This window comes from Micromesistius poutassou (assembly GCF_964030765.1).
Source record: "Micromesistius poutassou genome assembly, chromosome: 2".
NCBI lineage: Eukaryota > Metazoa > Chordata > Actinopteri > Gadiformes > Gadidae > Micromesistius > Micromesistius poutassou.
Genome location: NC_140272.1, coordinates 2,857,386 through 2,879,798, shown reverse-complemented (window position 1 = coordinate 2,879,798; position 22,413 = coordinate 2,857,386). Strand labels below are relative to the sequence as shown.

Sequence of the window (22,413 nt, the reverse complement as noted above, 5' to 3'; positions counted from 1 at the left end):
CATAAAATAAACGTTTTTTTTTAAATAATATTAAAATGTAGAGATAATTTATTTACCATTCTTTAATCCTTGTTAGATAACGATCTGTTAATCAAGATTGACTTTCAATACACTTCATACATAATATTATATGATGTTTACTTTAGTCCAGTATATTCTACATTATTACAACTTGTCGAAGGACAGAGATGGGACAGAGGGTTTTTTAATACAACGATTGAATACGATGAATTAAATCGTCATTGATACACCTTGATCAATAAAGAAAGGGTCAAACAAGCAATACCTCGTGTTACTAATATTGTTGATGCACAATGCGTGCGTACTTGAGTTCGCGCGTGTGATCAGTGCGCGTAAATCAACGGGCGTGGCAACAGTAAGATTGCCGCCCACTGCCTCTGTTACCGCGTTCTGATTGGCTTCGTGCAGCATCACTCATGAGTTTGGAGACCCGAGCTGTCATCAAATCAGATTAAGATGTAGAGAGCCTCAGCTGGCAGACAGAGCAAGATAGAGAGAAAGAGGGGAGGAGAGACTGTGTCAGAGAGAGAGAAAGAGAGAGAGAGAAGGAATTCGCAGTGTTTCGGTATTGTTACTACAGCACGTCGGGATGTTAGCTCGCGCTTATCTGTGGGCTCTTCTGTCCCTGTATCCCCAGCCAGCTACCTGCCACGAGCCCGCCGAGGGAGACAGGTGAGGGAGACAAAGACCATGAGAGAATGAATGATATGAGAGAGAGAGAGAGAGAGAGAGAGAGAGAGAGAGAGAGAGAGAGAGAGAGAGAGAGAGAGAGAGAGAGAGACACACACACACACACACACACACACACACACACACACACACACACACACACACACACACACACACACACACACACACACACAATGAAAGAGAGAGAGAGAGAGAGAGAGACACACACAATGAAAGAGAGAGAGAGAGAGAATGAAAGAGAGAGAGAGAGAGAGAGAGAGAGACACACACACACACACAATGAAAGAGAGAGAGAGAGAGAGAGAGAGAGACACACAATGAAAGAGAGAGAGAGAGAGAATGAAAGAGAGAGAGAGAGAGAGAGAGAGAGAGAGAGAGAGAGAGAGAGAGAGAATGAGAGAAAGAGAGAGATGGCGCGCGGAAAAGGGTCGACTGCGAACAGAGACCAAGGACGGATTATAGAACAGGATGAGAGAGAGAGAGAGAGAGAGAGAGAGTGTGTGTGTGTGTGTGTGTGTGTGTGTGATGATCTCTATTGTGTCTAAACCGCATGTTACTGATCAGATTATACAGAGGACAGGATTGGAAATATACAATTTCTAATATCTATTAGTGGTGTCTGGTTCTATGTTAGGACTGGATTAGTGGTACTGTGTGAGTACTGTGGTACTGTGTAAGTAATGTAATTCTATGTTAGTATTGTTTACTATTAGACTACAACGGTACCACAAACATAGTTCCACAGTACTAACATGGAACCCCAGTACTAACTGTAGTACGGTAGAACTGTGGTAGTACTGTGGTACTACTGTAGTAGTACCACATAATATATATAACATTAACTATGTTAATACTGTCGCATTACTCTCTGTTTGTCTAGAGATCTGTTGTCCCTGCAGCATGTTATATTCTGAATATCTAGATTGATCTGATAAAATACGGGTCTGGTAACTTGTAAGTCTACAGGTATTTGGTTAGTATTCTCTAGAGGTAGGTTAATCTACAGGTATTTGGTTAGTATCTATACAGGTAGGTTAGTCTAAAGGTAAATGGAGAGTATACTCTAGGTAGTCTACAGGTATACGGTTAGTTGACCCTAGATAGGTTAGGCTGCTCTACAGGAAGGTATTAGGTGAGTCTCCTCCTCTAACAGGGAGGTTAGTATCTCTATAGATAGGTTAGTCTGTACAGGTATAGAGTTAGTTTACTCTAGGTATGTTAGTCTACTCTGCTATACAGATAGGTTAGTCTGCTATACAGATGTATGTTTTCTCTACAGGTAGGGTTAGTAGTAGAGTTAGTATACTCTACAGGTAGGTGAGTATAGATAGGTTTGCATACTCAGGTAGGTAAGTCTGCTCTCATAGGTAGCTCTACAATCAGGCAGGTTAGTCTACTGGTGGATCTGGGTCAGGCTGGAAGTGAACGACTGGCTGGGTGACATCTTGTTGTTTGAGGTGATCTCACAATATCTTTTCCATGGGATCAAAGAGTTTAGGAGATCAACTCTTGAGGATTACCTCATTTGATCTGTATTCATTGGATACACTTTATTGGATAAATCAGTTAAACTCTGGAAATCCTGTTTGTTAATCGTTATCACCAAGCTTACACCTGAGGATCAGGTTGGGTCTGGGTTCTGTCTTGTACTCTGGAGTTTGTACATGGTTAATTTCTATGATGCTCCCTGGAGGAGCGAGTGTGTGTGTGTGGGGGGGGGGGGGGGGGGGGGGGTTGATCCAGGTGTGGGAGGGGGAAGAGGAGATGACACAGGTGACCCTGTTTGGTCACGTGATCTGAGATCTCTCATGACATGTGACAGATTACCTGCAGTCTCACACTATCACCATAATCCTGTCATGGTGACTGCAGACCAGACACACGGGAACATCTCAACACGTGAGGTCTCCTCCTCTCTCCACGGTTGGTTGAGTCAGTTTGACCCTATGGGCTTCTGTAGCTGCAGTGTGACTCTGATTGGCGCAGACTTCAGAAGAAGGGACTAATTGGTGGCGTATTGGAGCCGAGGTCTAAGCAGGGGCTGACCCAGGCTGCTCGCGCTCGCCGCGCTCCAGCCCACATCTAGGGCAGATTAGGCTCCCAACACACTAAATCAACCATCCTGTCCCAACCAACTCTGCTCTCCTTCTGACAGCTCGTCCATCATGTGTAGCAACACTCACACGACTGTCTACTTCTGTGTACTAGTGTAACCGCTGTCCACCCAGCACTGCATTGTTGGTTCTTTTCCCTGTGTAGCTCAGTAGGTAGAGCAAGGCATACCCACAGCCGGGTTAGGGGTTCCATCCCCTGTGAAATGCAGTAGGTAGAGCAATTAAGGCACTGACACGGCAAGGGTTAGGGATTGTATTCCCTGTGTAGGTCAGTAGGTAGAGCAAGGCCCTAACACTGCATGGTTAGGGGTTATATTCCCTGTATAGCTCTGTAGGTAGAGCAAGACACTAACAAGGGTTAGGGTTTGTATTCCTTGTGTAGATCAGAGCCTGCCTTTCTACTGGGATATTTTAATTTAATCTTATTTATTTTTGTTTGTGTCATGCACATAAAGTGCCCAACCCTCAAAGGTTTACAAGACTCCAAATGTACTGTTACTTTTGTCAGATATCTCATTACATTTAATTTCATCATAAAATTACAGGTTATTTTACAGCTCTGTTTAAAACAAAAATATTCTGCCACCTCTCCCCAGTTTGGCAAATAAAATCTGCTACAAAAAAGTTCCCTTCCCAAAACCTTACTCAAGATTTTCATAGTTATCCATCCATAGTAAATAAACATACAGTAAATAAAATACATTTTACAGGACAGAAATACTAAAACACTTGTATCCATCTTACACAACAAACAAAGTCTGGCCTCCTCTGTAGTGGGTATTTGTGGATATTTGTAATTAAAAGCTTTTCTGTCCGTCTGTCTGCCTGTCTGGCTGTGTCTGCCTGTCTGACAGTATTCTATACTACTTGGTGAATATGTTTCAATGGTATTGGTACTTATTGCCAGTTTTCACCTGATGACATAATCTAACACACACACACACACACACACACACACACACACACACACACACACACACACACACACACACCTATACAACATTGCATTATTTCATAATTCAACCTTTCTTTGTTCTCTCTCTCTGAAGGGCTGTTCCATCATTCCTGAAATCCGGGATAAATGGTAACTATCCATCACTCTATAATAACATATTGGATAACCAATGACATTCTGATATGTGTGGAGGCGGGAGGCCACTCCATCTGGCTGCTGCTCCCCCTGAGTGAGCTTTTGACACTTCATCTACGTCACCATAATCACAGGCTCTGTGATTGGGTAGGCTTATCAGGAAGCGCCCTGAATTCCTGTTTCTCTTCTTTTACCAATGTAGGTTGTTGGGTTTATTTATCGGGATTTGGTTGTAATGCAGTATTTCTGTTATGCATTTTATATATATTCTATCCATCTATGTATCTTAGATCTATATATACACATATTTTAATTTGTGATACTTTTTTTTAAATTTGATTATACTTTCTGTGCTTTGACAAGGTAATTGTACGTTTCCTATGCTGATGAAACTCTTTGAATGTTGAATATATTCTGCTCTTTACTAGATGTGTTGAAGGACACTGTTCTGTGTGAGATGAGAGGATTGACAGGTGAAGTGTCTCCATTCTATTGATTAGAGATTAAATCTAATCCTCCCTCTCTCTCTCTGTCCCTCTGTGTCTCTCTCCTGCCCTCTCATGCTCTGTGTGTGTCTCTATCTGTCTGTGTGTGTGTGTGTGTGTGTGTGTGTGTCTCTCTCTCTCTCTCTCTCTCTCTCTCTCTCTCTCTCTCTCTCTCTCTCTCTCTCTCGCTCTCTCGCTCTCTCTCTCCCTCGCTCTCTATCTCTCTCAGGGTCGGAATCTGTGGGGGTGAGAAGGGGGGAGGGGCATGTACCTACCGGCCACACCCTAAGAAGTTTACTGCAGGTAAGCATCACTCAGAATCTAATCAATAGCTCATCCTTCTCTCAAACTCCATCCCCCATCCCTCTAACACGACATCACCACTAACATAACACAACATGACAATGATGTTTTTTTTATAGAAAATGTTCAGAATATTATGTTACTTGTAATATATGTTACATATACATATACAATATATTCTGAAATATTTGGATTCAGAATATTGATATAGTCTGTACTGGTATGTATTAGTAGTATTAGTACTGCAGTAGTACTGACTGTGTATGTCTGCAGACAGGGTCATCCCGGAGGTTATTGCAGACGCCCGGAGCTGCAGTTCCCTTCCCTCCCCTCAAGGTGGAGTAGTTCTGCACCCCTCGCATCTCCACACTAGTGCTATGATGAGTAGCGTAGTTTACATTAAACTCTGGTAATAGGTAAGATATTTACCAGAGTTTAATGTGTTAATAGGTTAAATATGGTTAGATTGAGGTATTAGTTTAAATAGTCTGCTTAGATATTAGGTTAGAGATGGTTAGGTTGAGCTATAAGGTTAGAGATGGTTCGTTAAGATATTAGGTAAGAGATGGTTACATTTACGTTTTAGGTTAGAGATGGTTAAGTTTACATATTAGGAAAGAGAATGTTACGTTTGCGTATTAGGTTAGAGATGGTTACGTTTACGTATTAGGTTAGAGATGGTTGGTTAAGGTATTAAGTTAGAGATGGTTAAGTTTACATATTAGGTTAGAGATGGTTAAGTTTACGTAGTAGGTAAGAGACGGTTTGTTAAGTTATTAGGTTAGAGATGGTTGAGTTTACGTATGAGGTTAGAGATGGTTTGTTAAGGTAATAGGTTAGAGATGGTTAAGTTGACCTAAGTTGTTACCTGCTTCATCAGGTGATGGGTGATGGCAAGCCGTGTATTCTGTTCCGGGCTCGGAGGATCGCTCTGCGCTACCAGAACAACAGCTTGGTGGACCTGACCCAGCGCGCCTTCTCCCCGGACCACCCCGTGGACACCAGGGGCTCCGTCTGCTACAAGGACAAGGCCCAGTCAGTCGAATCACACAGCTAAACCTGTAGATCCACAGCCAGTCAGTCGAATCACACAGCTAAACCTATGGAACCACAGCCAGTCAGTCGAATCACAAAGCTAAACCTGTAGAACCACAGCCAGTCAGTCGAATCACACAGCTAAACCTATGGAACCACAGCCAGTCAGTCGAATCACACAGCTAAACCTATGGAACCACAGCCAGTCATTCGAATCACACAGATAAACCTATAGAACCACAGCCAGTCAGTCGAATCACACAGCTAAACCTGTAGAACCACAGCCAGTCATTCGAATCACACAGCTAAACCTGTAGAACCACAGCCACTCAGTCGAATCACACAGCTAAACCTGTAGATCCACAGCCAGTCAGTCGAATCACAAAGCTAAACCTGTAGAACCACAGCCAGTCAGTCTAATCACACAGCTAAACCTATAGAACCACAGCCAGTCAGTCGAATCACACAGATAAACCTATAGAACCACAGCCAGTCAGTCGAATCACACAGATAAACCTATAGGACTAGGCCCGGTCAGTCCCATCACACATCTAAACATGTTACATATTAATCCTTAATCTCTCTCTCTCTCTCTCTCTCTCTCTCTCAGACTGGTCCTGAAGTTTGGAGATGTTGAAGATTTGAGAGCTCTGTCAATAAGGTTAAATATCTATCTATCTATATTGAGGAAAATAAATATTTATATTGACAAAGCAGTTAAAGAGTTACACAAAGGAGAAAAATAACTTTATACTGTCAAACTGAGGTATGAATAAACGGTAATGAGTCTCATTTAGCCCTGATGACCCTATAGGGGAATGGGGCCCATGGCTGCCCCAGGCTTGCGTTAATCTCACCCCTCCCCCCCCTCCCAGGCTCCAGATGTCCAGTAAATTCTATGAGTCTGCCGGTCAGAGCTGGTTCTCCCTGGACCGTGTCTCCCTGCACTACAACTGGAGCGAGGAGGCACGCTTCAACGTCACAGAGGTGTACGCCCCGGCCACCTCGTCCTACCACTGTCAGCACGTCAGCAACCTGCCCCGGTACAGCCCCCTGCTGGTGGCCAGCGGTCACAGCGACCCCGCGCGCCTCTGGAGCCTCACCTTCACAGACTTCCAGGTACCTGGACTGCCTCTCTACCTGTCTGTCTCTCTACCTGTCCGACTCTACATGTCTGTCTAATCACCTGTCTGTCGCTACCTGTTGGTCACTACCTGTCAGTCGCTACCTGTCGGTCGCTACCTGTCGGTCGCTACCTGTCGGTCGCTACCTGTCGGTTGCTACCTGTCTGTCTCTCTACCTGTCTCTCTCTGACTACCTGTCTGACTAACTACCTGTCTCTATTTAGTTCTGTTTTAGCATCTGGTTCCCCTGGTATCTGCAGCTTTATTAACATGTGGTTCCCCTGGTATCTCCGACTAACATCTGGTTTCCCCGGCAGCTCCAGGCCTTCAACGTGTTTTCGGGGAAGTTCTCGTCTCCGGCCGACTGCGCCACCTTCCTGACCCCGGCCGTGCTGATGGGACTGATCTCCTCCCTCATCCTCCTCCTGGTGCTGGCCTACGCCCTCCACATGGTGGTGCACCTCCGGCACGTCGACGACTACGACCACAAGACCACCGTTTACTTCCCCCGCGCACCTGAGTCCGACACCGTTTCAGCCGACAAGAACAGCCCGTAAGAGCCCAGGTTCCCTGGTTCTCCTCTGGTCCTCCGGCCTGGCTCTCCTCCTCTGGATAGTGGATGATGGATGGATGGATGATGGATGGATGAAGGATAATGGATGATCGACCTGTCCAACTCTACACAGGGCGGACCCTTCAGTAGTATCGCGAAGGAGCAGGTCGGCAGGGATTGAGGGTCACGGAACAATTGAGTGGTCAACACATGATGAGCTTTCAGTGTCTGCGTTGCCAGCGTTGCGGATGGTTCACCAGTTCCATCAGCTTTGTTTGACGTTCTAAAACCAACTGAATCAAAATGCTCATGGCTTTCCGGATTTCTAAACCTAAAACCTATGTTTTTGGAGTTAGAAGCACTAAACTCATGGCGATTGGCTGCCTATATATATATATATATATATATATATATATATATATAACCTAGTGTCCACCACTCTGCTGGATGCTCATCATGTGTAGACCGCGCTGGGTCCGCCTCTGTGTGTTTTATGTGTTTTTATGTCTCACCCCCCCCACTGCAACATTATTGGTGCTCCAGCTGCCTGTAGGCCAAGTATAGTCAGCCATTGGCCAATCACATGAGGATTCCAGTCTGCATCACGTTAAACATACAAGGACTATAACGTGATGTTACTACCTCTCAGGACTACAGAATGAGGGTAGGGTTGGTGTTTGGAACGGTTCTGAACTTCTTGAATCATCAAGAACTTGAGCTTCGAGCGGAAGATGGACAACGTGCCATCTCAGAACCTTACTACTGATCAAAGCACAACACACGGTTTAGTGAGGAAACTGAAACATGCAGTTAATATTATGTGGATCCCGGCATACAGCACGGTTTTATAGACGTCCCACTGCCTCCTGACATGACAAACCTCATATCTTATGTATTTATTCATGTATTTATAAATATGTATTTATCGTATGTAACAGCTGTGAAGCCTTGTGAAGTGTCTGAAGATGCATTAATAAATGAGAGTCGAAGTGGAGGGGAGGAGAGGAAGGGGTGTTTAACTGTGAAGTCATCAGATGGACATGAAGCTAATCGCAATGATGACAGTATCTCCTAATGTGAAACATAGTTACCCTTTTAAGGAATCAACTGTTTATGTTCATAACTGTCCTGAATTGATTAACTAAACCTAAGAAGGGATTGTGTGAGGATTGAGTTTAGATGTTCATGATTTGAACCACTACAGGTTTTAACTAATCTATGTTCTAATTCTGTGTTGTTTGGCTTGTACATTTTAAAATGTCTGCCACGGAAAGTTCGGTAATGTTGGAAACACAAAGCTTGTTTATTTACTGAGCCAGGTGTTACCTGACAATACAAATAACAATAACAACAATTCCACAACATCAACCTTTAAGTGTCTTTGCAATAGACTATAACATTTAATCATTTGTAATAAACAGTGTTTTATAACAAACAAACTAGTTTGTAATCTTCTGTTGATTTATTTTGAAATATGAATTATTACAGTTTTTGTAATCTATTCGTTTTTGCATTGTTATAGATATGTATGTATATAATCATGCAAATGCAGATTTTTTGTAACAGTTGCTTTACATACATAACGGTTGATGCACAAGAACAATACTAGTAGTATCATTGTACAATTACAGGTTTTATTAGAACTATTTACATTTATTACAACTATTTTGTAGTTATAGTTCAACTGCGGCTGGAATGTGGTCTCCTGACCACTGGGCGCCGCTGATGGGATTGCTCTTGCTGACACTACCACCCGGAAGAAGAATCGTCATCACAACACAGGAATATTCCGCATGGGAGAGTGACATATGAAACACTAGATAGCGAGAAAGATGGAAGGAAATAAAAGCAATCACACCTTTAAATCGTTTGCCATCACACGAATTACATTTTTGTGAACAACATTGCCTATGTGGACACACTTTATGTGGATTTAATGGGAAATGGCTTTAAGTTGTCTTTGAAATCAGCGAGTTGAGTTTAACCTCGGACAGGTTGAGTTTCTCTGTGTCTGGTTTTATTGTTCTGACATCAAACAGGAATATAAAGATAGAAACCGGCCGGACCGTGCTGTTAATATTACATTTTTAGGTATTGTGTCCTGTTGTCCTCCTTATGTTAAAATATCTCCCAACGACCTCGAGATTGTTTTCACGCTGCGTGGCAACTGTTACGAGGACTTTTAATTTGCAAAGCCATCGGTTCCTAAGCAGGATGGAGGACAGGGTTGTGGTCAGGTGTGTCGCCGGGGAACCCAAACTCACCATCTCCTTCGTCCTGGACGGGAGCCACCGACACATGCTGCGGGACCAAACGGAGGAGCTTGGGAAAGTCCTGCTCCGGATCGCTAACAACGCGGCCAGGGGCGGCGGTCAGGGAGGTCGAGCCAAGAAGTCCAAAAAGAGCAAAGCCCCCCAGACTTCCGCCGAGCCGGTAGTGGTGAAGCTGCTGTTCAACGGGGAGGCGGTGTCGGAGGATGCGGAGAACTGCGAGGCCTGGCAAGACGGCACGACTCTCCACATTGGAGAGATGAGATACGAGGTGCAGCGGAATGGACCGAGCTTCACCCGGGCCCAGCTGCCAGGTTGTCTGCTGGCCGGCTTCCCCGTCTGCCCCCGGCTTGAGGTGGAGTTCGGCCGGCTGGAGGACTGTGAGTTGACCTGGTACAAACACGAAGCTACCATAAGGTACACAGAAAGAGCGAAGTTATCTATTCTAAACGATCATACTAACTATATTATACTGTTTTCTAAACTGTAGGCCTACTACACTTCACTGTGCTATATTTTATACTAAACTATACACTATACGATTATCTGTACTATGTACAGATAATCATACTGTGATGATACTATGATCTATAGACCAATCAATCATCCTATCTTATCCACTATCTCCAGCCCAGAGGGCGACGCCCCCACAAAGGAAGCAGAGTGGGTGCCGGCAGGAAATGGGCGTGTCTTTGTGCCGTCTAACCTGGACATCGGCTCCAGGCTGAAGGTTGTCGCTACCCCTCGGGACGGGGCGCGCAGCGGAGCCCCTAAGGAGCTGATCTCCGTGGCAACGGTGGAGGCAGGGCCCGGCTGGTGCACGTGTGACAACCGGCACGCCTACACGGGCAGGGCGGCGGGGCCGGAGGGGCTGAGGGTGCTGTCCTACAACATCCTGGCGGACGTGTACGCCCAGACGGAGATGTCCCGGACGGTGCTGTACCCCTACTGCCCCCCCTACGCCCTCCAGCTGGACTACCGCTTCAACCTGCTGCTGAAGGAGCTGGCGGGCTACAGGGCAGACCTGCTCTGTCTGCAGGAGGTAGACACAGGTAATGTACTACGATGTACTACTACACTATGTGGACCATGACCTCTGACCAGGACAGGGTCAAACCATACACCCCCATCCACCCCATCACTTTCGTGTTATATTATTATGTGTTATATTCTTCTTATTATATTATTTCATGGGTTGAATGCACTAATTGTTAGTCGCTTGGGACAAAAGGGTCAGCTGAATATACGTTATCGTGCTGTGTGTCCCCCAGGAGTGTTTTCAGAAAGCCTGGCTCCGGCGCTGGACGCGTACGGTCTGGACGGAACCTTCCGGGTCAAGGAACGCCAACACGAGGGGCTGGCCACCTTCTACCGCAGGTTAGCCCCGCCCACAACCACTCCTCGCCCGCTGATTGGCTGTCTCAGCACGGCCTCCGTGGTGGATCCAGTGATGATCATCACTGTCCACCGGGGAGGCCGTCTTAGCGTGGCCTACTCATTGGATAGTGGTTGGTCATGATGATGTGGGTTTCCAGGTCGCGGCTGCGTCTGCTAAGTCGTCATGACATCATGATAAGCGAAGCGCTGACCTCCGACCCCCTGCACGGCGACATGCTGGAGAGGGTCTCTGCCAATCCTGTCCTCAAGGACAAGGTCCTCCACCTGTCCACCACCCTGCAGGTAACCATGGCAACCCTCTACCCCCTCGGGTCACCACAATGGAACACAATGATGGGCTGGTGACGTTGCGTGACTCCAATTTGAACTGGTCAGAAGTGAGGGTAATAACATTTCGCTCTCTCTCGCTCTGTCTCTCTTGTAGGTGTCGGTGTTTGAGAACCTGAATGAGCCCTCCAATAAGCTCTGTGTAGGAAACACTCATTTGTACTGGCACCCTAAAGGTAACCCCTCCACCCACCTACTAGCACCCTGAAGGCAACCCCTAACACACCAAAAATGGATTTGCATTTCCTGCAATGTTGTGGATCTGAACATTTGGTTTTGTTCCTTCAGGGGGAAACGTCCGTCTGGTGCAGATGGGTGTGGCCCTGCAACACCTGAGTCATGTGATCAAACAGGAAGCACCTGGAGCCGCCTTCATCTTCTGTGGAGACTTCAACTCCACCCCCGACTCAGGTACCCCCTTCCCGAACACCTAGGTAACCCAAAACCTAGGTTATCCCGCCCAAAATATGTTTTTACCAGCTCATCCTACTGAAATCCTTGTTCACTGTTAACTGAAGAGCTGCCCAAAAGACAACATTCAAGAGGGCCCAAATTTTGAATCTTGAACCAAGCTCCCTGTGGTCATGTGAACGCCTGGTTTCCCTCTGAAAGGCAACGTAATGAATGATATCTCTCTCTCTGCCCATTCAAATGTAAGGGGCTTTATTGGTATGGAAATGTACATTTACATTGCCAAAGCACAAACGGTAAAATAAGAGCCATACATAAGAAAAAAATAGTTTAAAACAGATATTTTATAAGTACTAAATACAATACAAAACAACCCCCTCCCAGGTGTCTGCCAGTTGATCCAGGGTGGTCTGGTGCCAGACTCCCACCCAGACTGGGTCTCCAGTGGTCCAGAGGAGGCCCTCCCCATGGAGCTGCGCTCGCCTCTCCCTCCTCTGCTCAGCGCCTGCGGAGACCCCGCCTACACCAACTACGTAGGGGGTTTCCATGGCGTCCTCGACTACGTCTTCCTGCAGCCTGACAGCCTTGAGGTAGGCTGTTAAGCTACATGCTGCTCTACAATCATCCTAGGCGACATGCTACGACTCTAAGATAGCGGCCACATGCTAATGCAGCCAAAGAGCGATATTTTAGCAATGAGGACGGATGCTGCATGCTGGGCTCAGTAAGAAACTACGCATTAGAGAACGGCTACGTGCTAGGCTAAGTCACAGGCTACGTGCTAGGCTAAGTCAGCTACCGCCAGCTAATCCCAGAGTTTGTCCTGCAGGTGGATCAGGTGATTCCGATGCCCACCCACGAGGAGGTGACCAGCCACCAGGCACTGCCCAGCGTAGCCCACCCCTCGGACCACATCGCCCTGGTCTGTGACCTGCGCTTCAGACCCTGAACCCCGTCCCCCTCGGGACTCGGCATGTGTGAACGGTGTGGTGGTGCAAGGACTGCATACAGCGTTGAAACAGGAGAACCATTTATTTTATGTGAGATGATGCCGTGATGTGATGAGCTGGAAAATAAACCATCAACAAGAGTCACTGGTTCCCGTGTTTTATCCAACTACCTAACCTAGACGAACGTAACCCATTCTAACCTTGACTAATATAACTCAATCTAACCAAGATAATATGAACCCATCCATTGCGAGGGAAACTCTGCCATAATAACTCTTGGAAAGGGCCTCCTTTCTCGTGCTGGGGCGTGTCCGATAGCAGACTGCTTGCATGTAACAAACACTTCCTGCTTTGTTTTGAGTAAACTTTATTGATCACGGCGTATGAACTTCCACTCCAGTCCCAGTCCATATTTAATAGAAACCTTCCACTAAATCTGATGCAGAATAGACTATTTACATGATTAGATATTTGATAGTGTAGTTTGTATGTATAGGTCATTCATGGTGCTTTACATAGGCAGCAATAAATAATATAAATATTTACAACTAGTAAGTAAATGAACCAGTACATAGCTTTGAATTAAATACAGTGGAAGGAGTGCAAAACAACTTTTACAAAAAAATCCAATCCAACTTGGCCTTCGTTTGCCCACGTTTTGTGACTAGATCCTTCTCAGAAGGTTCTGGACTCATTGAGGCGGAACCGGTGACATCATGGTGACCAGTTGGGGTCTGTAGAAGGTGCAGAAGGTGCCGGTGTTCCCAGTCCTGAGATCTAGTGTTTCTGGACCTGTATCGAGAGCCAGTCGAGTCCCTCCATCAGCCCAGTACCACTGACCGCACAGCAGCCCTGGACAGACCACTGGAAACACAGAAAACTGTATTTTGAAACAACTCACCACTAGACACACAGATAGAAACTGTTTTATTCATAGAATGATCACCAGTAGAAACACAGACAGAAATGTGTTTTATGTTTGTAGTTTCTACAACTGCGATATGGATCACAGTAGCCTAAATAACTTGTAGCAGCCATTTCATATCCTAGCCTGTCATCAATAAAAAGTTTAAATACATATTCTTCTGGTGCAAGTTCAGTGGGGGAAAAAAAAAATCGGAGGCACGCAACAAATTACATATGAGCCATGATGACGTCACTTTAGGTTCTTATTGGTTGGTGCCCGCTGGCAAAGTTCACGCACAGTAACCATAAATGATGTTTTCAGCCCATCCTGAGCAGCAGCCCCTACCGTGTTGGAAAGCCCTGACAGGGCGAGGGCCTCTGTTACGTCACTGACAGACATGGCTCTGGGCAGGTCCTGTTTATTGGCCATTACCAGCACGGCCACACCCCTCAGCTCATCCTCCTCCAACTAGAAGAAAGAAGACAACCGTGATGCGTTCAAGTCCTGCAGGGGAATCGGACTCACCAGTTCTGATTAATTTAACCATAATGCAAACTAACATGAACAAGAATAGATCCAGAAGATAGAATGTACCATGCGATGCAGTTCTGTTGCGGCTTCTTTCATCCGCTCTGGGTCGTTACTGTCCACCACAAATATCAGCCCCTGGTGGAGGATGGGCAGACAGACAGACGGAACAGTGTCAACAAACGTAACCACAGTTTGTGTAGTAGTAGTAGTAGTAGTAGTAGTAGTAGTAGTATGTAAATAAGTAGATCCCAGGCAATTGTAGAGGTTTCAGTAGTAATGTATTGGCATTCCTAGTAATGCACTGTGAGTAGTATCGGTGTATTGTATTGTATTGTATTATTTGTTGTAGTACTAGTATTGTTGTAGTATTTTGAAAGTAGTATTTGTAAAGGTTTCAGTAGTATTGGCATTGGCATCGATTGGCATTCCTAGTAGCAGTAGTGTTGGAAGTACCTGTGTTTTGTGTTGTATTATTTGGCAGTAGTATTGTATTATTTTGAAAGTAGAAGAAAGTGGTATATTTGTAGAAGTTTCAGTGAGTGTGAAACTGTCTGCAGTACCTGTGTGTTAGTGAAGTAATGTCTCCACAGGGTTCTGATGATGTTCTGTCCACCAACGTCCCAAACGGTGAAACTAACGTTCTTATAGTCCACCGTCTCCACATTGAACCCTGAAAACCAAGCAGTACACGTTCAAACACAGTATCACACTACACACATGAATCAAACTAATAAGTCAAACAGATGAATAGATGGATGGATGAAGGCTGGATGGGTAGATGGAGGGATTGGAGGATGATTGGTGGATGGAGTGAAGGGTAGAGGGGTGGATGGATGGATGTACCTATCGTAGGGATGGTGGTGACCACCTCTCCCAGCTTCAGTTTGTACAGGACAGTAGTCTTTCCCGCAGCATCTAGACCCACTAGGAAACAAGACCAGAAGTCAACTCAACCCACTAAGAAACAAGATCTGTCGTCAGGCAAGTCCACTAGGAAGCATGACCAGTATTCAACTCATCCCACTAGGAAACAAGACCAGCGCAACTACAGATGCGCTGTTTGTATGGTTAAGGGGCAGTAACTTTAAAACGCTCTTCAGATAATACTGAAATACATACAAACTGTCTTCACGTTTTTTTGTATTTTACGTCGTTGTTTGTGTTAATTAGGGGTCTACTGCAATATGATTTTAAACACCAGCAACATTAAAATACATGCGATTCAGAGATGAAGTTTACCTATATTTTTCTATTTTATATCCACTCAAAGAAGTTCCACCAAATAGAGATAATGGTAACATAGGCCTATACACAAATAAAAACGCGTTCATATTGTAGCCTGCACTGATTTAGCGTAAATGGAGACACAAACAACAACAACAACAACAACAACAACAACAAAGTTGTTGTCATCAATCTTTTCTTTGAGATAATAAAATGTACTTACCCATGAGAATTCTGACGGGTTTCTTGGTAACGAAGCGAGCTAAGAAGTGTGAAACGAGGCCTCCCATGTTCGGACGGGTGAACAGGTGGTCTTTATTCGCAGGTGGGGTGTGAGGATTCCTCTTCTCTGGTCCTCCCTTCGCTTAAATATTCGCCTCCGCTGTCTCTCCTTGGACTGGGGTCCGTGGTTTAAATACATACGGAGGAGGGAGGGTACGGCAGGACAATAGGTCGGGTAACTTCTATCTTCCATGTCACTAGACAACACGAAAACAACGAAAAGTCAAACGCGCCTAGGTGGAGGTGATGACATGGATGTGTATTGTTCAAGAATGACCCCATGACGCACGCCTTCTATTCCGGGTCAGCGACAAGGGAGCACATTAAAAACTCAATAGTACTCATAATTGCTCACGTATTCACACGTACGGCTTGAATAAGGCCGTACGTAATGTCCCATTGTACTATTTGTTTACTTTAAGGGAAGGCGAGGAGCCATAAAGTTGTTGTCTGTTGATTTTAGGAGCAGTTCATGCTTTGCTCCTAAGGGGGCGCTGTTGAAAGACGTTTGCTATATTCAGACTGTACACGCTCACTGTCATGTCTATCCATGATAGTGTGAACACATATTGTAAAAGATATAATCACACACCCGCACACACACACACACACACACACACACACACACACACACACACACACACAAACACATGCATACACACACAAAGCAAGATGTGCTTTCACTTTAACGGCCGGTTCAAATGACCCCTTGGGTCATTTGACCAGGGGCCGTGTGTGTGTGTGTGTGTGTGTGTGTGTGTGTGTGTGTGTGTGTGTGTGTGTGTGTGTGTGTGTGTGTGTGTGTGTGTGTGTGTGTGTGTGTGTATTTATAGCATGAAGATATATGTAGTCAAGGAGCTGCTGCCTTCTGAAAAACAAACACTTACACACATTAATATACTAACATAAACACAGACACACACACACACACACACACACACACACACACGTGAGACGAGCAGATCCCGCCCCCCTCCCAGACTGGACAACAAGGTACTCAACCTTCACTAGCTAGCAGTTAGCATGACTCATTAACACTAGCACGTGCTTGCCTTGGGAGACTGTGTTTGTACTGGGCAGCTCCCGGAATAACCAGTAGAGACTGCAGAGTACAACCAGTAGAAGTGTGACTGGTTTACAGTGGAAAGCTACAAATTGCATAATGGGAAATGAACCACTGGTGGCAACATATTTTGTGGGGCTTTCTGTGAAGATGACATCACCAGGCGTCACAAGCCTTCTCCGGTCCTTCTCTCTTCCACCTGGTGCTGGCAGGTGGTAGCAGGCTGGAGATGGACCAGCTGGAGGACCTGAACCACCTGGTGGACTTGGAGGACCTAGAGGCCCAGTACAGCCTGGAGGAGAGTCTGCAGGACAGGAACCCTGGACCAGACAAGGACACCAGCAGGTGGACTAGATATTTTCCTCCATCATCTAGTTGACTATTTAGTCACTCAGTCAAATCCAGAACCTTTGGTCTGGAAGCCAAGAGGTCCTGCCCACGTCTGCTTTGTTGTGTTGTAGTATTACTTTGAAATCATGGACAATGTTATGTGTGCATATACAATATGTCAATATGAACTATATGCTCTCACCTAATCCCTGCCTCTGGTTGGCTGGGAGGGAGCAGCAGTTCTGTAGAGAGCAAAGAGATCTTCCGAGCCATCAAAGAAGGTGAGGAAGAGGTTTTATCTCAGGTTATGGTTAGGATATGATTTGATAGTGATCAGGGTTGAGACTGTCTATCTGTCTGCCTGTTAGGTGATGAGTGCTTGCTCACGGCTCTCTGTGCTGGAGAGAAAGACAGGTTTAAAGAGACGGACAGCATAGGATGGATTCCACTTCACGAGGCTGCGGCACAGAGAAACAAGACCATCCTAGAGCTCACATACAGAGGTACCTTACACTATAGAGCTCACATACAGAGGTACCTTACACTATAGAGCTCACATACAGAGGTACCTTACACTATAGAGCTCACATACAGAGGTACCTTACACTATAGAGCTCACATACAGAGGTACCTTACACTATAGAGCTCACATACAGAGGTACCTTACACACTGTAGAGCTCATATATAAAGATGCCTTATACACTTTAGAGCTCTAATATCTATTCTACTCTTATTTAATCTAATCTCTAATCAAATCGAGTCTAGAATAATCAAATCTGTTATATTCTATTCTAGTGTAGTCTATTCTAATGTAGTCTAATATAATCTGTTATATTATTTGCTAGTGTAGTCTATCCTGTAATATTCTATTCTAGTCTACGCTAGTCTAATCTAATGTAATTTAATCTAATCTAATCTTATCTGATCCAGCGTCCGGGAATGGCTCTCTCGAGTGTCGGAATGTTTGTGGGCAGACGGCCCTCATGGTGGCGGTGGGGCGGGGCCTAACGGAGAACGTCCGCTACCTGCTACGGCAGGGGGCGGGGCCGGACACCTCAGACAACAACAAGGACACACCCCTACAGCTCGGTACACTCTGATTGGCTGAACAAACCAAAACTCGTCCAATCAATCGGGCTTTCAAGCGCATTCATTTTGGACTGCACCTTTCTGTCCTCCTCCTGTCTGTCCCTTCTGCATGTCTGTCTCCCCCTCTGCCTGTCTGTCTGCAGCCGTGCGCTCTGGTCGCCCTGACCTGGTGGATGTGCTGCTGGCTGGCGGCTGCAGTGTGAACCAGAGGGGCATGTACGGGAGGAGGGCCATGCACGAGGCGGCCCAGCAGGGGAGCCTGCCGCTGCTGCTGCGGCTGCTGGAGGTCGGCGGTCAGGTGGACCCTCGCAGCAACTATGACCTCACACCCCTCGCCCTCGCCACCCTGGCCGGACACACCGACCTAATCAGCACCCTCCTGGAGAGAGGTGAGACAGGCAGACGCGCACACAGACAGACAGACAGACAGACAGACAGGCAGACACACACACAGATATACAGGTAGACACACAGACAGACATACAGATAGTCAGAGAGACAGGCTGAGATGTGAGACAAGCAGAAGTACACAAACCTAGTCAGCACCCTGCTGGAGACAGGTGAGACAGCCAGGCACACTGACAAGTAGACATACTGTGCAGACACACAAACACAGACGGCCTGTCTCTCTGCTCTAGGGGCGAGTGTATCCTCCCAGGCCAAGGACGGGGCGTCCATCTTGTACGAGGCGTGTGCGCGCGGGCTGCCTAGCGTCATCAGGCAGCTGCTGGCGCACGGAGCCGATGCTAATGTCACTAAACTCACCGGACACCTACCGCTCCACCGGGCTGCTCACAGAGGACACCTGGAGTAGGCCGTGTCCACCTACTCCTTCCAAACCTGTCCAACACTATCTGCTTCTAACCACTACCTGCTCCTTAATGACCTGTTTCTGTATTCACTGTCCAACCCCTACCTGTTCCTTTATAACCTGTCTCTGTACTGTCTAACTCCTACTGGCTCCTCATTGACCTGTCTCTGTACTGTCTAACCCCTACCTGCTCCTTAATGACCTGTCTCTGTTCTGTCTAACCCCTACCGGCTCCTTGATGACATGTCTCTGTATCCACTGTCTCATCGCTCTCCTTTATGTTTGTGTGTGCAGGGCTGTAGAGTTGTTGGTTCCGTGCACGTCTCTGGTGTGTATTGAGGAAAGCGGGATGAGTCCTCTGCATGCGGCTGCAGCAGGGGGACACACACTCTGTATCAAGGTACACACACACACACACACACACACACACACACACACAATTTTGACATATTATAGACCCATAACGACTAATGATGACACGTCTTCATGTTATATCTAATCAGCGAGCTAAACATTTTGAAAAAACTCTGCATGTTAAAATACTTTCTGTCACTTCTTAAACTGACCTGTGATTACACCTGTGACCGTGATTACACTCAAATTGTAAACACAGCAGTTAGGATGACCCTATCCTGGTTACCGTTGCGCCAATGTAAACATGCTGGTCAATATGACCATAACCTGGTTACTGCAGTGACCATGCAGATATGGCGGTCAGATTGACCGTAACATGTTTACCGTAGTTACCATGTGAACACGGTAGTCGGCTGTAGTATTGATAAACATGGTACTCAGCCCTAACAACGTGCTGTCTGATCACCACCAGGCCTTGCTTGACGCAGGCTTTGACCCTAACTTCATGCTCCATCACTGTGTACGCCGTAACTATAACGACGAGAGGAGGTCTGCGCTGTCCTACGCCGTCTCCAACAGCGACCTGGCCTCAGTGAGGATGCTGCTGGCTGCTGGAGCCCGGACCAATCAGGACCCGGTTAGCTGTCTGCAGGTACAGCAGCGAACACTAACACATCTCCTCATTCTAGTGACTCCTGCTCACATGCTAGCCACACCTGTTAATAACAACGAAACCTGCCGACAGACTAAGTGAACATTATTAAAAGTGTGAAGCATCAATAATTAATTTGAGATCTGCCTGTCTACTTGTCTGTCTGTCTGTCTGTCTGTCTGTCTGTCTGTCTGTCTGTCTACTGTATCTGTCGCCTGCCTGTTTGGCTGATTGATTAGTTTGTTTGTCTGTCTCTTTGCCTAGGGTTATTGTATCTGATCTTGCAAAACTGTGTTTCCTATAGATGGCGCTTCGTCTGGGTAACTTTGAGCTGATTCACCTGCTGCTCCAGTCCGGAGCCAACGTCAACTACTACTCAACAGTCAACACCACTCACTACCCCTCCGCTCTGCAGTACGCCCTTCAAGACCCTGTAAGACCCTTAGAGACCCGGAAGACCCTTAGAAACTGTGTTAGACCCCTTGGAGATCCTTAGATCTCCTTGGATCCTTAGACACAATAAGAGACCCGATGAGACCCTGTAAGACTGCTCGGGATCTGGGTTCCTGAAAAAACACCCCAGGAGGACCATTGACAGGGAATGATCCCAGGACGGAGCCCACAGGTCCTGCAGTCCAGGTTCTTGAAAACGTCCCTGAACGGGGTTAGCAGCGGTGACTTTTAATTTGGAGGTCGAGAACCTTCTTTAGAGACACCTTAAGAAGTATTCAAGTGTTTAATTATATTTGTATTTAATTTAGTTAATCTTTAAAGTATTATTCATGTTCTGTTCTGAAAAACTCACAATGGCTGTATTTTCTCCAGGTGTTACTAAGGATGCTGTGTAACTATGGTTACGACGTGAAACGCTGTTTCGACTGCCGCTATGGAGACGCTTCCCACGTTCCTGATGATTACGAGGGCTGGAGCGACTCTGTCATCAAAGATACCATGGTAACCGGGCAGCTAGTTAGCTGTCGGTCAACTGTTCGCTTGTTAGTTGGTCTCTCTCTCGCTCTAGTTGTGCGTAAAGGTCTCTTTCTCTATCTCTAGTTCTGTGTAAACGTCTCTTTCTCCTTCTCTCTCAAGTTCTGTGAGGTGATGACCATCTCCTGGCTCCGTCACCTGACCGGTCATGTGGTCCGGATCCTTTTGGACTATGTAGACCATGTGACCCTCTGCTCGCAGATCCAATCAGCTCTCAGGGAGCAGGACCAGTGGGCGGAGATCTGTCACATCCAGGGTTAGGTCCTCCTCCCGCTCCTCCTTCATCCCTTCATCCACCTCTCACTCCATCCCTCTTCCTCTCACTCTGTACACATTATCCCTCCATCGTCTTCTCTCACTCCATCCCTCCTTCATCCCTCATCATCATGCTCTCACTCTACCCACCTTCATCCCTCATCATCTTCTCACTCCATTCTTACTTCATCCCCCATCATCACCCTCTAACTCCATCCCTCATTCATGCCTCCATCAGCATGCTCTCACTTTTTTTACCCTCCTGCATCCCTCCTTCATCGTCCTCTCACTCCATCCCTCCTTCATCGTCCTCTCACTCTTACCCTTCCTCATCCCTCCATCATCCGTTGTATTATCTCTGTATCATCCCTCTTTCGTACATTGTTTGATATATTAATATATTATAGGTCATACTATATTGAAGTCCTGTTGTAACCTATATGAACTATATCTATGGTCCCTATCTGTCTCTCTAGAGCACGCCCGCTCCCTGCAGCATCTCTGTCGCCTGGCCATCCGCAGCCACCTGGGCCTCCGTAAGCTCCGGGCGCCCGTCTTCATCAGCCTCCTGCCGTTGCCGCGGCGATTGAAGGACTACATCCTGTTCAGGGAGCATGACCTGTACAGCCAGCAGGAAACCCGACCCTGATACACATCATCAGATGTGGACACTTGACATGCCCTTGTTTATGTCTTGAACTGTATGTTGTCACAGAAGTCTTAACTCGTAACTCGTTCCATACGAACAACAGAACAACAGTTCCTAACAGAATAACAAATGTAGTTGAATGGAGATAAATAAAACCATTACAATTATAATTTAGCTGTTAAGAACCATAGATTCGGTTTTTATTACATACTAAATCAAATAATATAGGGCCTACAGCACAATAGGCCTATATAAAGTAAAGTAATTATTTATATACATTTTTATCAAATTGGCATTCTAGATCTAGAGCATTCATTATGCTCTCGAATGAATCCTGTAAATATATCCTTATCCGTATCTGTTTAAATATATGCATTTGTGTGTGTGAAATATATACCTTCAGTAAAATAAACCCAAACAGGCTATGAAGGAGATCGGTTGGTGATAGAAGCGTCCGACTGGGGTCAGTGTTTCTGCGTTACCCGGGAGGAGGAGCAGGCGAGGGGG

The 22,413-nt window shown here is 46.1% G+C and overlaps 4 protein-coding genes across 6 annotated transcripts; 3 read left to right on the top strand and 1 right to left on the bottom strand.

Moving 5' to 3' along the window:
* Positions 1-610: 610 nt before the first annotated feature.
* atp6ap1la (ATPase H+ transporting accessory protein 1 like a) lies at positions 611-7,419 on the top strand (the record flags this gene model as incomplete). Its single annotated transcript, XM_084463934.1, has 8 exons — positions 611-693; positions 3,875-3,909; positions 4,630-4,703; positions 4,977-5,039; positions 5,584-5,738; positions 6,349-6,399; positions 6,614-6,857; positions 7,180-7,419. The coding sequence occupies 8 exons, from the start codon at positions 611-613 to the stop codon at positions 7,417-7,419; spliced, it is 945 nt and encodes a 314-aa protein (XP_084320060.1).
* A 1,804-nt stretch (positions 7,420-9,223) lies between these two features.
* Positions 9,224-12,891, top strand: pde12 (phosphodiesterase 12). Its single transcript, XM_084463830.1, has 8 exons — positions 9,224-10,102; positions 10,316-10,737; positions 10,957-11,062; positions 11,221-11,365; positions 11,508-11,586; positions 11,699-11,821; positions 12,206-12,411; positions 12,651-12,891. The coding sequence occupies exons 1-8, from the start codon at positions 9,531-9,533 to the stop codon at positions 12,768-12,770; spliced, it is 1,773 nt and encodes a 590-aa protein (XP_084319956.1). The 5' UTR covers positions 9,224-9,530; the 3' UTR covers positions 12,771-12,891.
* Positions 12,892-13,031: 140 nt separating this feature from the next.
* LOC311338541 (ADP-ribosylation factor 4-like) lies at positions 13,032-15,958 on the bottom strand. Its single transcript, XM_084463831.1, has 6 exons — positions 15,657-15,958; positions 15,053-15,133; positions 14,770-14,879; positions 14,273-14,344; positions 14,024-14,146; positions 13,032-13,635 (listed from the first exon to the last, which is right to left on the bottom strand). Exons 1-6 carry the CDS (start codon positions 15,721-15,723, stop codon positions 13,549-13,551), a joined length of 540 nt encoding a protein of 179 aa, XP_084319957.1. The 5' UTR covers positions 15,724-15,958; the 3' UTR covers positions 13,032-13,548.
* Positions 15,959-16,575: 617 nt separating this feature from the next.
* asb14a (ankyrin repeat and SOCS box containing 14a) lies at positions 16,576-22,263 on the top strand. Of its 3 annotated transcripts, none has more exons than XM_084464386.1 (13): positions 16,576-16,708; positions 16,991-17,123; positions 17,346-17,389; positions 17,477-17,611; positions 18,040-18,198; positions 18,342-18,587; positions 18,837-19,008; positions 19,304-19,409; positions 19,836-20,015; positions 20,320-20,448; positions 20,841-20,969; positions 21,105-21,258; positions 21,734-22,263. In XM_084464386.1, exons 2-13 carry the CDS (start codon positions 17,008-17,010, stop codon positions 21,904-21,906), a joined length of 1,743 nt encoding a protein of 580 aa, XP_084320512.1. In that variant the 5' UTR covers positions 16,576-16,708; positions 16,991-17,007; the 3' UTR covers positions 21,907-22,263. The 3 variants fall into 3 exon arrangements, with proteins under 3 accessions (XP_084320512.1, XP_084320513.1, XP_084320514.1); XM_084464387.1 differs by having other exon boundaries at positions 21,105-21,263; positions 21,734-21,861; XM_084464388.1 differs by lacking the exon at positions 21,734-22,263 and having other exon boundaries at positions 20,841-21,010; positions 21,105-21,227.
* The last annotated feature ends 150 nt before the right edge of the window (positions 22,264-22,413 follow it).